Source organism: Staurois parvus, unplaced genomic scaffold (genome assembly GCF_062004578.1).
Source record: "Staurois parvus isolate SC_StPar_1 unplaced genomic scaffold, SC_StPar_1.0 ptg000147l, whole genome shotgun sequence".
NCBI lineage: Eukaryota > Metazoa > Chordata > Amphibia > Anura > Ranidae > Staurois > Staurois parvus.
The window spans coordinates 14957575-14972500 of NW_028317943.1; the positions used below are offsets into that span (position 1 = coordinate 14957575).

The following is a 14926-nucleotide window of genomic DNA, read 5'->3' on the forward strand; positions in this document are numbered from 1 at the left end:
TTTTTTTTTTTTTTTTAGCAAAGACATGTAGCAGAATAGTTTTTGGCCTAAATTTGATTTACATTTTTTACTGGACATGTTTAATAGCAAAAAGTCAAAAATATTGTATTTTTTCTCAAAATTATTGGTCTTTTTTTTTTAAAGCGCAAAAAATAAATCAAATACCACCGAAAGCTCAATTTGTGGAGAAAAAAAAAATTAATGTAAATTTCATTTGGGGGCAGCGTTGCATGACCGCACAATTGTCAGTTAAAGTAACACAGTGATGGAACGCAAAAAAATGGCCTGGATAGGAAGGGGGGTAAACCCTCAGGAGGGCAAGTGGTTTGAAAAAAAAAAAAAAAAAGGTAAGAATATATAACCATGTATTCCTATGGAACTCTTTACACTGATTCTTTGTGGGTCCGGTGCAATTTTTAAAAATCCTGTTTGCTTCAATTTTTGTGCAGGTTTGGCATTAAATTTTTATTTATTTTTTTTAAACAGCAAAAAAGGCACCTCCCCCATTGACATTTTTAAAGGACAATGTGGTAAAAAAGCACCCATGTTGGTTTTTTTGAGTCACACGTCCTGTAAATAAAAAAACTGGTGAAAACAACTATGCGTTTTTCCCCAGATCAGTGTAAAAACGCACGTATGTGTTTTTGCTGCAATTTCCTGCATGACAAGACCCCTCCTTGCTTACCAATGGCCAAAACGAAACAAAAACACACAAAACGCATCAAAAACACGAAAACGAAACACTCTGGAAAACATGCCGCAAAAGCCCCTCAGCTGCACATGCACAGGTGTGAACCTTGTCTCTGACATACTGAAAGACACAAAAGTGCATGTTTTGAGCAAATATATATATATATATATATATATATATATATATATATATATATAAAAGTACATAAACGTTTTTAAAAAAACGATAAAAACCAATTTGCATGAAGGTAAATATAATAATAAATGGGCCGGAATCCACAATTGGCGGCTGATTGCGCCCAATCCACACATTACCATACAAATGAAGGATGAGGAGATCAGTTACCATGAACTTCTCCCAATATTAGTACGCAGAACTTTGATCCTCCCCGCCCCCCACCAACAAGCGGTCCAGTCAGCACATGACCCGGGATAGGGGGAGAAGGAAGCGCGGCGTCCTACAACACAACCCCAGCCACCAGGCCGCCCTCCCCCTTCGTCCAGCCCCGCCGGCCTATGGCTCTCTATAACTAGTGAAGTTTCAGAAGTTTGGCGGGTCTGTCCCGTGTGCCGCCCCCTCCTCCTCCCTCATAACAAAGCGGAGTGGCGCGCAGTGCCCAGTACAACCGCCCGGCCGGCCCAGTCCCAGGTGCTGCCACCAGACAAGGTGAAGGCGGGAGCGACACAGTACAGCGCGCTAACTTCACACCTACCCAGTACTGGAGGGAGGGGCGAGGAGGCGTGCCCGCTTCTCCAATCCGGTGCGTCCGAGTTGACTGCTCGCGCTTCTGATTGGCCGTTGGCTAGTGTCACGTAGTAGGGCGCCAGAATAGAAGCTGTAGCGGGATGAGAGAAGTGAGAAAGTTCCATCGGAGCCCCGAATCATTCATTCCTTCCAGGGCTGATATCACACGAATGTCCGCTCCGCTCACATAGAGCAACACCCGCACCGGTCCCATCTGTCCTCGCATGGTCCAAGACACAGGTAAGTCCTCCTCTTGCTATTAGAAAGTTTATGTCTTTGGATCGCCGATCGCCTGTGCCCATCTATTACAGATCGGTGATCGGTGGTGTCCTGTACGGCAGGGCCTCTGTGGCATGGAGTACAGATCGGCATTCCTCAGCACTTGTTGCTGATCTGAATTATTTTCCCTCCATTGTAGCCGGGAGGGAGGGGGGTGGTCAGCAGTGAGAGGGTTAACTCTTAGTCAGCAGATCCTCTGATGGTGTCATGTTACAACCCCCCCATCCCGCCCCCGATCTGCTCTTCCCGGGATCTGAGTTTCCTTTGCGCCAAAATTACCAAAAAGTCCCGGGCAGATCGGGCGCCCAAACTGTGCAGGAGATCCCTCCCCGCCCCCACCCCTCTATACACTACTATAGGGGCACCGATGAGGCTGGGAGCTCTGAGGGGCACTAATATCACACTTCTCTCTCTAGATATGGACGTCTCCGGCTGTCTGACCCTGAAAGATCTGGGCACCTCCAGGAGGAGTAAAGGGGAGCACGACAGGGACGACAGGACTGCACACAAGGTGACTACACATCCAGCCTGCACTTTGCATCCTCTACAGGATAACACACCACCATGGAACATTGTTCTATTGGATTGCCCAGACCTTTGCTGCTTTTATTATTATTTATGTTGGATTGTGAACACAGCTGGTGATCAGGGCTTTTGTAGGAAGAAGTGTTGTCCCTTGTGCTGGCAAATGTTTCCTATGTTGCGCTGAAAAGCTGTTTGGAAATGGGGACTATTAACGGCCAGTTCACACCATCCTTTTGCAATCCAGATTTTGATACATTTCACTGCTTCCTCCCCCCAAAGTTTCCTGTTGGGGTTTTCTTGTTTTTTATTTTTTTTTTAGGTCCAGTGCACATCACAAAAACGCACTCCGGATTCGTTCTGGGTGCATTTCTGCATGCACATGTTTGATGCGTTGCGGTGCGTTTTTGATTTATTTACAAATATGTTATAGATGTACTTATTTTTTTTGTTTTCTTTTTTTTTACTGTACTGGGACCGGTGTGTTTTTGATGCGATTTTATGCTTGTAGATGTGTTCCGGTGTGTTTTTTGCTGTTTTAAATGCAGTATTTTCTATTTTTTTTTTCTGGAACCACAATGCACTGGAACAGCAAGCACTGGTGTGAACTATGCGATTGAAAACCATGTAACCTACTTTCTATGCATTTTGGATGCAGGTGTGAACTAGCCCTTAACACGTTCTGGTTAATTTTTTGTGTGTCTGGTGCATTTCTTATGCATTCCAGTGCATTCTAGTACTTTTTTTTTTTTTTTTTTTCTTATGCATTCAAGTGCGCTCTGATGCATTTTTTTTTCAATGCATACCAGTGCGTTCTGGTACATTTTTTCAGTGCATACCAGTGCGTTCTGGTGCATTTTTTCAGTGCATACCGGTGCGTTCTGGTACATTTTTTCAGTGCATACCGGTGCGTTCTGGTACATTTTTTCAGTGCATACCGGTGCGTTCTGGTACATTTTTTCAGTGCATACCGGTGTGTTCTGGTACAGCTTTTTCAGTGCATACTGGTGCGTTCTGGTGCATTTTTTCAGTGCATACCCGTGCGTTCTGGTGCATTTTTTCAGTGCATACCGGTGTGTTCTGGTACATTTTTTTCAGTGCATACCGGTGTGTTCTGGTACATTTTTTTCAGTGCATACTGGTGCGTTCTGGTGCATTTTTTCAGTGCGTTCTGGTGCATTTTTTCAGTGCATTCCAGTGCATTCTGGTGCGTTGTGGTGCATTTTGTTTCAGTGCATTCCAGTGCACTCTGGTGCATTTTTTTTCAGTGCTTTGTTTTCAGATAATTCCAGTGCGTTCTGGTGCATTCTTTTCAGTGCGTTCTGGTCCTTTTTTTCAGTGCATTCTGGTGCTTTTTTTTCAGTGCGTTCTGGAGCATTTTTTTTAGTGCATTCCCGTGCGTTCTGGTGCATTTTTTTTAGTGCATTCCAGTGCGTTCTGGTGCATTTTTTTTTAGTGCGTTCTGTTGCATCTTTTCAATGCATTTTGCTGCATTCCACATACATTCCTTGCAGAAAAAAAATGCAACATATTCTAATTTGTTGACTGTACTGGAACACACTGCAGTGAACTATACCATTGGAATCTGGGCTAGTTCACACCACATGTGTTCCAGTGCTTTTTTTACTGCATCCCAAACACATAGAAAGCAGGTTAAATGTTGTGGTTTTTTTTTTTTTTAATGGAACAGTTCATACCAGTGCTTGCCGTTACAGTGTCTTCCGGTTACAGAAAAACAAATAGAACATGCTGCATTTTTCCTGCACAGAACTGTCCTGGAATGCAGTAAAATGTACCGGACCTCAGTACAGTGAAAAAAAGATTTACAAAAGCATTCAGAAATGCATTTGCAATGGTTTGTGCTAGCAGGAGCTCCCAACAGTCAGACCTTCCTATGATTTTTGTTTTGTTCTGATACACGGCCAGTTTGTTGCAAGCAGTGTTTCGGTATTGGTCAGTTGTATCCAACCCAGTGCTTTGCCCATGTAAAGCCACCCCTGTTCAGGATGGATATGCAAGTATGTCTGGTTAGCTTCTTTATTACCCTAAAAAAGATTGAGTAAGATATGTAAAATCCTGTAAGCAGAGAAAATAAATATGATGTTGACCACCAAAGAGAAGCAATTTAGTCTACTTCTTTTCTTTTTTTTGTATATATTTATTTTTATTCTTGCACATTTAAATTTTATTTTGATTGATTTCCAGGAGAATATGTATGACCGATTCAGAATAAGCCCAAGGATACCACTAAAAGGAGAGCCCATTGATCTGTCAAAACAAAAGGGTCTTACCCCAGAGAAATTTCCCATCACCCCTGTGAAAGCAGCTGACAGACCTCTCGCAGACCCATGGACACCCACCGCCAACCTAAAGATGCTTATCAGCGTTGCAAGTCCAGAAATCAGGGACCGGGAAAAGAAGAAGGAACTCTTCCGTCCAATAGAAAACAATGAGCCAGAGGACAATGAGCCCGATGCCCAACAGGTAAAAAAAAACAGAGAAGATAAAAGTGTGAGGTTTTGCCAGTTCAGTCACTGCATTCATCTAATATGTGCTGACAGCAAATCGAAAGGCACGGCCCCACCCAAAGAAACCTCACTCAGTGTAAAGGGGTGTTCCATTTTTGAGAAGTACTCCTCAGACTAACTATGTTTAGTATTCTTAAAAAAAAAAAAGGTTTTTAGATTGTTTGTTTGTTTGTTTAGCTGAACATCAACCTTTTTTAATATTGGTTTCACATGAAAAGTGTTATTTCTTGACCAATCTGAAAATGACAATTGAGTGCAATGCAATTTTCATACAGAGGCTTTCAGTGGATTAATTTGTGTTCTAATTTTATTTTTCTTATATACTTTTCTTTCTTGTCAGTTTGAGGCAGTGGATGACATTGATGATTTGGAGAAGAGACCGAGCAGGAAACAAAAGAGTCTAGGCCTTCTGTGTCAAAAATTTTTGGCTCGATATCCTAGCTACCCACTTTCAACAGAGAAAACTACTATCTCTTTGGATGAAGCTGCTTCAAGCCTTGGTAGGAATATCTTTCTGTAAATATCTATCATCATACAATTTAGGCAAAAAAAGTTTGGGCTGGGTGTTTTTTGCAGTGTTGTATTTTTATGCTGGAGAGGCGCAAGTCTGGATTAGAATTGCTAAGGGATACAAAGTCTCTTCCAGTACAGTAGAGGCATCATGTTCACGAGCGCCTGAGGCCATACAATGTAAAATTGGGGAAGGAACCATGGGTGCTGCATACAGCCACCCTTAGAAATCCAGAAATCTCTCTTGTTTTTTTAGGGGTGGCTGTGTGCAGTATCTGTGGCTCAAATGCACAAATTGTACATTGTTCTGCCCCCAAGTGCCATTGTACACTAGGCACATGTAACAATCTGATCTGAACAACTCTTCACAGAATCAGACATTATGATTGAAGCTATAAATTATCGAAAAGGCTCATACTGTGTCATCGAAATTATTGTGATCAGTCTCGACTAAAAAAATCAAAACATAGGAAATTGAAATAATTAAGTGCATGACGCAGTAAGCAAAATTTTTTTTTTTTTTTTTCACTCTTCCAAATGTATTTTTCTTCCGGACAGTAAATCGATCTATAGTATGACTGTATTAAATCGTTCCATGTAAGGACAGCATTTGCGTGCTCATCAGATACATTAATCTTCTAGACCCATATTATGCTGGGAGTGTGGTAAGGTGTGGCTTTTCCATGAAATATTTAAGTGAATTACTTTTTCTCATTACCAGGAGTGGAGAGGAGACGGATCTATGACATCGTAAATGTCTTGGAGTCGCTGCACTTGGTGAGCCGTGTGGCAAAGAATCAATACTGCTGGCATGGACAGCACAACCTAAATGACACCTTAAAAAGCCTTCAGTGGGAGGGGGAAAGGCAGAATTACGGAGCACAGATTGCCACCTTCCAGCACAAGGATTTCATGGTGGAGCCGAAGAAGCACTGTTCCTTGATAAACCAGGGTGCCCTTTCATTACAGTTTTCTGAAGCAGACTGCCCATCTGGTGAGTGAATAATGGGTGACTTATTTATTTGCTGCTGACAATGAGCTAACTCTTCTACTTTTGTCATTGTTTTGTAAACAACTATAACAATCCAGGGAATATCTGATTGCCTCTGGGGGGGGATCAGGAAGGAATTTGTTTCCCAGCAGGAGCAAATTGGATCCTGCCTTGCTGAGTTTTTTTTCTTTTTGCCTTCCTCTGGATAAACTGTGGGTATAGAATTATAATTTTTTTTTTTTTTCTTCTATGGTTGAACTGGATGGACTTTTGTTTGTTTTTTTCAGCCAGATTAACTATGTTACTATATGTAATACCACCACTGCTGTTTTATGGATATTCTAAAAGCGTTCATAAAGAGGGCTAGCAGTTTAACATCCTCTTATGCATGGGGGACACTAATTTCCAAGAGTCTGATCTTGATTTTAAGATAGTTTGTGGAAGATAAATTGGGCAGCCTCTTCCTGTTTTGCACAACTACTAAGGTGTAAAATGGAGCAGATGGTTGGACATACAGGTACTGTTCGCCTGCCCACAAGCTGCAGTGTACCTTGTGGGGCTTCCAACCTGCTGGTCATAAATTATCTCAGTAATTGCTGGTCTGTTTCCTCTGTAATTGCTGCTCCTTCTGTCTCATGCCAAGTTTGATTTCTTTAGTTTACTTTGTTACCACACTTGCTGTCACAACCCTTGGCAATTCAAACAGAATACAATTTAAAAATACAAATAAGCAGTAGTTGTCTTTTGAAAATGATCAGTAGATCTAGAGATGTAAGTGGGGAAAAAGGAAGCCTTTTAATGTCATTGACTGGTATCCTCAGTGGCCAATGGGGGGGCACCTGATCCAAGCAGTTAAAGGATTAAGTTCACTTTTCAAAAAAAAAAATTATAAATGCACACATTTGTGCAGGTAAAAAATAAGACTGTATGTATCTCTCTGCCTGTAACTCTGAGGGCAGGCAGTTACAATGAACTACCACAGCGCCATGGTAGTTAATTGAGAACTACAAGCTGACAGCTGCAAAGACTGTCAGGACTTGTAGTTTTCCCATTCACATAACACTGAATGCATACCCTATGCTTCTATATAATTTTTATTTTTTTTTAAAAAGGAAATCATTTTAGGTTTGTAGTTTCCGGTTAATTTACTTTGTGCATGGTTCCTTTTGTGTGTTTCAATATAATGACTTAAATTGGTCATTAAGCAGTGGATCAAGAAATAGCGGCTATTTACAAGTGACTACAGGGTCCCTTGTAAAGTAGGTTCAGGCAGTAAAAGAGGACCTGGTATACACCTTTCCTGCAATCAGTATTTTGAGACTCCAGCACTTTGCTCCCTGGTCAGGCAGTAAAAGAGGACCTGGTATACACCTTTCCTGCAATCAGTATTTTGAGACTCCAGCACTCTGCTCCCTGGTCAGGCAGTAAAAGAGGACCTGGTATACACCTTTCCTGCAATCAGTATTTTGAGACTACAGCACTCTGATGCTCCTTGGTCGCTGTAGTTAATTCAACCCTTTCAGGTGGACAGAATTGTTGCCAGAAAACTAGAATGAGTCAGCAACAGAAACCTCAGCATGTGGCCCGTGGAGTAGATATTTATGCAACAGCAAGTGTGTAATACCTGCATCAGTAAAGTGCTGTAACAGTATCATTTTAAGTGCCAATATACACAGAATTAATTTTCCTCATTTCTGTAAAGGGATTAGATTCAACCATTCAAGTACTGTTGATTTTATTAATACATTTTCTATCTATTTATTAATTTTATCCTAGCATCAGCCAGCAGTCGCAAGGATAAATCACTGCGGATTATGAGCCAGAAGTTTGTCATGCTGTTCCTTGTATCAACCACCAAGATTATCACTCTGGAGATAGCAGCCAAAATCCTCATTGAAGAAAGTCAAGATGTTTCTGATCACAGCAAGTTTAAAAGTAAGCATTCCTTTCCCATCAGAAGGTTTGTATTTTATAGTAGCGTCAGCTGCATGTATTCATCCTTTGTTTTCTCTCTTCAGCCAAGGTACGACGTCTTTATGACATAGCTAATGTCCTAACCAGTCTTGGGCTGATTAAGAAAGTCCATGTAACAGAAGAGCGTGGAAGAAAACCTGCATTCAAATGGATTGGCCCTACTGAATTCAGGACAGAAGGTGGTAAGTTAGTGATCTATCTTGTCTGCCTCTTTGCTCATTACATAATAATGTAAAACGGCCAATAGATATTACTCCAGATTCATTGATGGAAAATGTTGACTGATCTGGAATTCTGTTTTACCTTTTGTAGACCAAAAGATGGAAGTCACAACTACTACTCCATCGCCAGATTCTAAAAGAAAAGGCTGTATTGCCACAGCTAATGGCAGCAAGCAGCGACTGCTACGTCATTCCTCATTTCACCACATTCAGGCTATTAATACTGTGAAAAGGAAGGTTTGCTCTGAGCCCAGTAGCCCTCACAAGTCTCAGAAAGGTAAATATTCCTTTTGTGATGTAGAATTGAATCAAAAACAACTCTGAGGGTTACAAAAATCCTGAAAGCAAAACCCTGTGAACAGAATGACGCAATACTTGTTCATTGGCCAATTTGCAGAAACTTTGGCCTTTTGCAGAGCTCCCAACTCTGAATATATTCAACTCCTTGTTCTAGCTGAATAGCAGGTCCCCACTATCTGCTGTGGTTCCTTCTGCTGTCTCCTAGTCACTGCAGGAGGTTGCCAAGAGGAACCAAAGCAGCTAGCAAGGGAGATGCTATTTCACAAAACTGGAAACAAAGACTTGACAAACTGGCCAATGGACAGGCAAATATAAAACCATTTTCTTCATGAGTTGCTATTTTTGTCAATTTTATTAACCACTCCTAACAGGATTGCTTTAATTGGGTTTATACAGCATGAGCAGTCAGATGGTGAGATCTAATCAGAAGACAGTTCATATACACAGTTAAAATTCAGCCAAAAAATACAAGATTATGGTGGTCTATTAAATTTATCTCCATAAAGTACAGGAATTGATCGATTTCCTGACTGGTAATACTGGATACTATGTTTTTAAACAAATATTTCTTTTTTTCCCTTTTTAGTTTCTGTGGATAGTGTTGATACTTATTCATCCAAGATGGCACATTTAGCAGCGATTTGTAGACAGCAGATCGAAGAAGACTGCAAGTAAGTAAAATATCTTTTTAAGGGCATATAAGGTTGGCCATAGACAGAGGGCAGTCAGACTTGTAGGTACAACCTGATTTACTCCTGAGCATCTGCATATTCTAGCAGGGTCCTAAACACATTGTCAGCCTGGGAAACTGCATGTTTTATCTATGCAGAGAGGAGAGGTAGGAGCACTGCAGATGCCTCTAAAGCCAGATTATTGGTGGAAATGCCAGTGTTCTGACATGCCTAAGTACTATTTACCCCAGTTAGCTGTGGGTATCTCGGACATTAGATCTTTGCTTTATCCAGGTAAAAATGGTCAGGTCAGGGGGCTCTTTTAAAGTCCTTGGTATATCTAAGCGATGTTCTCTCTTAACCACCTCCCGCCCGCCATATAGTCCAATGACGGGCGCAAGGTGGTTCTTTCGTTCTCGGACACAGCGGATCACCGATCTACGGAAAGAGCCGAAGATGTCGGCTCGGCCATGTGATCAGCTGTGTCCAATCACAGCTGATCACATGTAAACAGGGAAATGCCGGTTATCGGCACTTATAGGTGTTAGGGGTGCAAGGCCTAGGGCCTTCTTATGTAGACCAGGTCTTTCTTGTTTGGACCCATTCTTCTGTAGCTGCTGGGTGTCTTCCCCAGTTTTTCATTTCCCACATTAGTTTGTGAGTGTGCTTCTCCCTACTCAGGAATTAGTAGATGTCCCACCTGTTTTTGGTGGGTTATGGTTGCTCAGCTTTTTGCTGGTGCAGTGCTCCCTTCTGTGTTGAGTTATTCCCCTTTTAGTGGAGAACTTTTTATATGCTGGTCTTGAGCATTAAGCTGATTCTCTGTGTCCTCCTTTTTGGTCTTGTTTGCAGGTTCCCCTGTCTAGTAGGGGGTCCCACATCACCCGGGTTCATATTCAGGTGTTGGTCCTTCAGGTGAACTTCTTTTAAACAACCTGAGGGCCTAATAAGTACACAATCCTACTTAATTCTTCTCTTTTTTTTTTTTTTTTTTTTTTTTTTTTTTTTTTAACTTCAGCACTAGTAGCTTTCTCTTAACTCTTTGTTAGACTTAAATTGCTTCATACAGTTTGGCTACAATTAGTTACAAGTATATTTTCATTTAGTTATACTTTTATAGCTGTCATAAGTAGTACATTTACATAAAAGTTACTTTTTGTTAGTTTGTTTCCCATTCAGAGCAAGAAGCCCAGCTTCTAAGTCTTTAACTCTTTGTAAGAACAGACAGTGTTCAAATCTAGTTTTTAACTGATGGTTCTGGCTGCCCAATACATACGGGTTAGTTATGGCAAACACAGCTGCCCATCCCCTGCAAAAACAAAGAGGACTAGTATGATTTTATAGTGCTGGAATTTCCAGAACAGCACAACTTAAAAAAAAAAAAATAAAAAAAAAAACCCATAAACAATTGCTGTTTAGTTTTTTTAGTTATGCTATGTGAGTGAAAGCCTGCAACAAATATATATAGTTAGGTGTTATCCCAATGTAACGTGTATATAGCAGGTGTTATCCCAATTTTGGCTGCAAATGTGGAAACCGCATTTAAGCTAAGCCAAATACCATGCCAGGGCTTTATTTCTGTTTTTGAAGTTTAGATTATTTTATGTTTTCTCATATATATATATTTTGTGTTTTTCAGGAATCAGAGGGTTATTACAGATAAGCTTTCCAATGGAAACCTTGGTCCTGTGCCATTCTCGGTTGTTGTGCCTGTACCTGTGGATTCTGAGTACAGTGTTAGGCACCGTCTTGACCAGGAGAGCTCCATTTCTCAGAATGATATAAGTTCGCTAAAGTTTGTAAACCCCTCTAACCTGGACCAGAGTTGTCATGGATTTCTACATAACCAGCCATACATGTATGTTCCATCCACATCTGTATTAATGCTCTGTGGCAATCCTCCTGGGGGAAAAGGTTTGGATATACATCACAGAAAAGATCGTACATCTCCAATTTCAGATCTGGGGAACATGTCTGAAAGCAACCAACCAGCCAAAATACAAAGGACTGACAGTAATGATGAGGCCCCTCTTTCTTTGGTCATGCCAAAAGTAGGTATAACCACAGTTCTGTGACCTTCCTGTAAATGCTAAGTTAGTGGGGAGAGTGCAAAATCTAGTATAGCTCTACATAGAAACCAATCAGCTTCCAGGTGTAAAGCCTAATGGTGCTGCCCCCAATGGGCGGGGTGAAACATGTCAGAGGGTGTGGCTAGTACGGTGCTGAGGCCACTCCACAAATACAACACACTGGACTCCTGGGGCTGGTCATGAGTGGCGTCTGCTCCCCCTTATCTCAAACAGCATCCAGGTTTTATTGTCAAAGCTTAATTGAGCAAGCTGACGTTAGAAGCTGATTGGCTGCCATGCACAGCTGCACCAGATTTTGAACTCTTTAATTTTAGTATATCAACTCCAATGTGTTTTTTGTGCACTTTTTTTCATGACATGTATTAATGCCAAATATAACTGTTTTTTCTTAGAGCATTTGGACACCTGAAACTCCTTATGAGACCAGTATTCAGCATAAATCACCAGAGCATGTTGGGGAGGAAAGGCATATAGATTCCACTTATGCTGTACAGAAGGTGTTTGAGCCAAATGGCATTCAACAGGTCTTAAATACAAAAGACGATAGTCTGCAAACTAGTGTTAATCCTACTGCACCACCACAGTATCTTTATGTTCCCTCAACAGCTGGTAAGTTCAAGCTCCAATTTTTGTATTTCTGTAGCACGTATAATATTTATATTTTGTAGTATTAAAAGGAATTTAGACGTTTTACAACTTTCTTTTACACTGATGGGAGGATTGTGTCCTTTTTTTATTCTGAACAGGGAATGCTCCTTCAATAAGCAAATAATTAATTTAAAAAAAAAAAAAAACTCCTGCAGCATGCCACATCATTGATTCTACGCATTTCTAGTTATGCATTGTGGTGCAGTCTATCCTCAAGATTATGTTCCCTTTTTCATTCCACCTAGGCCATTATCTTGGGTTTTGACCTTTCTCTGCTTGCATTAGAAGCGGTTGACTTTCATGGTTACATCTATGTTTATTTTTTTGGGTACATCATTTACTCTGCAATTACTATGTTGTATTTACTGGGAGTTGCCACTTCCATTTACCATGCAACCCCTATCTCTCCTTTTGATGTACCTCCTTATTAGGAATTGTTTATTTATATACTTTACTTCTTGTATATGTCCTGTATATATTTCTACTGATGGAGAATAGCAATGATGCTGTGTAATAGTGTCACCACTATGGTTTTCTCTGTTTTATATCTTTTGTCTAAAATTCAATCAACTTATGGGGGGAAATAAATAAATATACAGGAATTGCATAAACTGGTTTTAAATATTTCACAGGTTCTAAATTATTTATATATTTGTATTTTCTCTTTTAGGATTAAATGGCTTCAATTTCTTTCTTCCTGCAAGTCAAGCTACAGGAGCAATGGGCCTTCCTCCAAGTCATCTACCGCAAGTTAATGTTCCCTATGTAATGGTGCCTTCAACAGCTCTTGCTGCATTGCCGTTCATCTGCTCTCCTGCAGTTACCAGCCAACTCTCTGCTGTCTCCAGTGGGCTTGCTGCTAGTCCCAACAATATGAATTACAGTCTACCTGGCTTGCTGCCTTCTTCACATTTCATGTTTGGTGCTCCACCTGTACTATCTCCTCCACTATGTGAAACTTCCCTAGAACCACCAGCTCTCCCCCCAGTGTGTATGAGTCCAGTGCCTGAAAAACTTGCCAGTTCTACAGCTGCAGACTCCCCTGTGTGTGTGGTCCAACCTGGTCCTGTTAAAGCAAACCAGGTAAGGAATCCTTATTATAGAAAAAGATTATCCACTCTAGAAACTATATTGTCAAATGAATGTTGACTATCCCATTGACTTAAAAGATGCATGCTGTGAGACTGTCATGTTTATCCTTGTGTAATTATTTAGTGTGTGTGTGTTCCAGTCCAACCTGTGCCTCTCAAACCAATGTGTTCTGGGTTAGTGAATCACTAATTAGTAAAGGGGGTATACGACAGACATGGAGCATGCTCTTTTCAAGCCCAAAAGCTCAACCCCAATAACTTCTATACCTTTTATTCATCCCCCCCCCCCCCCTCTTTAGAGAGCCTCTTGTCCCTGGTGTGTGTATAATTAACGCTGTCCTTAGGGGTGGACCTACATTAATTATATTTATTAACCAATCTTATATGAAAACATATCTTAAAATAAAACACATGCAAAAGGCAATCTCTATCAAAGGTTTTGTGAATCAGCTGTTTCATTTGTTGAAACTGTAGATCTTTTCAGCTGTATTGTTTATTGACTCGTGTTTTTTTTTTTTTTTTTTTTTTTTTTTTCCCCTTTACTCAAATCAGTCTCCATTAACTCCAAAGAGTATGCGTCCACTGCACAAGGACACATTCTTCAAGACGCCCGGCAGTTTGGGAGTTTCTCCAGCTCTTCAGAAGAATGAGAGGTCCCTAGCCAGGAACTCCAGCTCTGCTCAGAGAAGACTAGACATCTGCAGTAGTTCAGATGATTGAATTGATGCCCTCAGACTGTCTTTCTCTAGAACCGTGTGGCCTTTGGAACACTGTCCTCTGCATTCCATAATTGTATAGATGTCAGAAAACCTTTATTTTACCTAGGAATTGGGTAGAATTTCACTTATTGTCCTACTGGTGTATGATAATCAGTGTAACCTTTTTGATGGGTTTGAGATTCCTGCAAAAACCAGCCAGCACTTAACCGACATTGACTTGACCAGTTGTCTAGATTACTGGTTGTCAACAAGTAATTGTGTAAGGGTGACTGAGTTTACATCTTCAAATTGCTGTCTTATTCAAATAGTGTGAATGGGAACATATGTCAAAAGCTGAAAATTCCACCTGTATCCATAGCAACACACTAACTGTTAAATGGTTTGGGTGAGATACTGTTACTAGTCCCAGATGCTCTTAAGAGCAGTTGCTTTGCTACTTGAAAATGAATTGCTTGTAGCTTAGCTGTTATCTTAGAAAACTTCAGTATCTGAAGTTAAAGCAAAAACTACAAACTTGTATTCTTTTTGTATATTCACACCAAACGAAATGTGGTATATATATTTTTTTATCCTGGACATTTTGGTGTACAGCCTCACAGAGCATACATAACACTTATGTATTGAAACACTTCTACAGTGCCATGTTCACATGGTAACTTTGTTATTGGATATATTTAATTTGTTTAAATTGTGGACTTCAGGGGTTCAGTAATGATGATACATATTTATAATCGGTTAGTGTACTTGTCACAAGAGCAGGGTGGACTAAATATTGTCTATCATTATTTAACGTATGTTTTTGTATGTCCAAAGCTTAAGGTCACCATGGCCCAGAGTCCTCTCGTGTTCCCGTTAATATGGGCACAATGAACATAATATAATATGTTTCATAGCTATTAACACTACAGTAGTAGTTATGACCTTTCGTAATTGACTTGAATAGTATT

The 14926-nt window shown here is 40.5% G+C and overlaps 1 protein-coding gene across 1 annotated transcript in view; it reads left to right on the forward strand.

Annotated features, from left to right (window-relative positions):
• The first annotated feature begins 1520 nt into the window (after positions 1–1520).
• The window catches only part of E2F7 (E2F transcription factor 7), a 13921-nt gene continuing 515 nt past the window's right edge, over positions 1521–14926 (forward strand). The window contains exons 1-13 of the mRNA XM_089674071.1: positions 1521–1675; positions 2131–2225; positions 4442–4720; positions 5105–5264; positions 5996–6268; positions 8042–8200; positions 8284–8421; positions 8552–8737; positions 9347–9431; positions 11071–11482; positions 11914–12130; positions 12840–13252; positions 13813–14926. The exon at positions 13813–14926 is cut by the window's right edge and continues 515 nt beyond it. Coding sequence (XP_089530197.1) covers positions 1660–1675; positions 2131–2225; positions 4442–4720; positions 5105–5264; positions 5996–6268; positions 8042–8200; positions 8284–8421; positions 8552–8737; positions 9347–9431; positions 11071–11482; positions 11914–12130; positions 12840–13252; positions 13813–13980 — 2601 coding nt within the window. The 5' untranslated portion in view covers positions 1521–1659 and the 3' untranslated portion in view covers positions 13981–14926. The remainder of the gene's footprint in view (positions 1676–2130; positions 2226–4441; positions 4721–5104; positions 5265–5995; positions 6269–8041; positions 8201–8283; positions 8422–8551; positions 8738–9346; positions 9432–11070; positions 11483–11913; positions 12131–12839; positions 13253–13812) is intronic.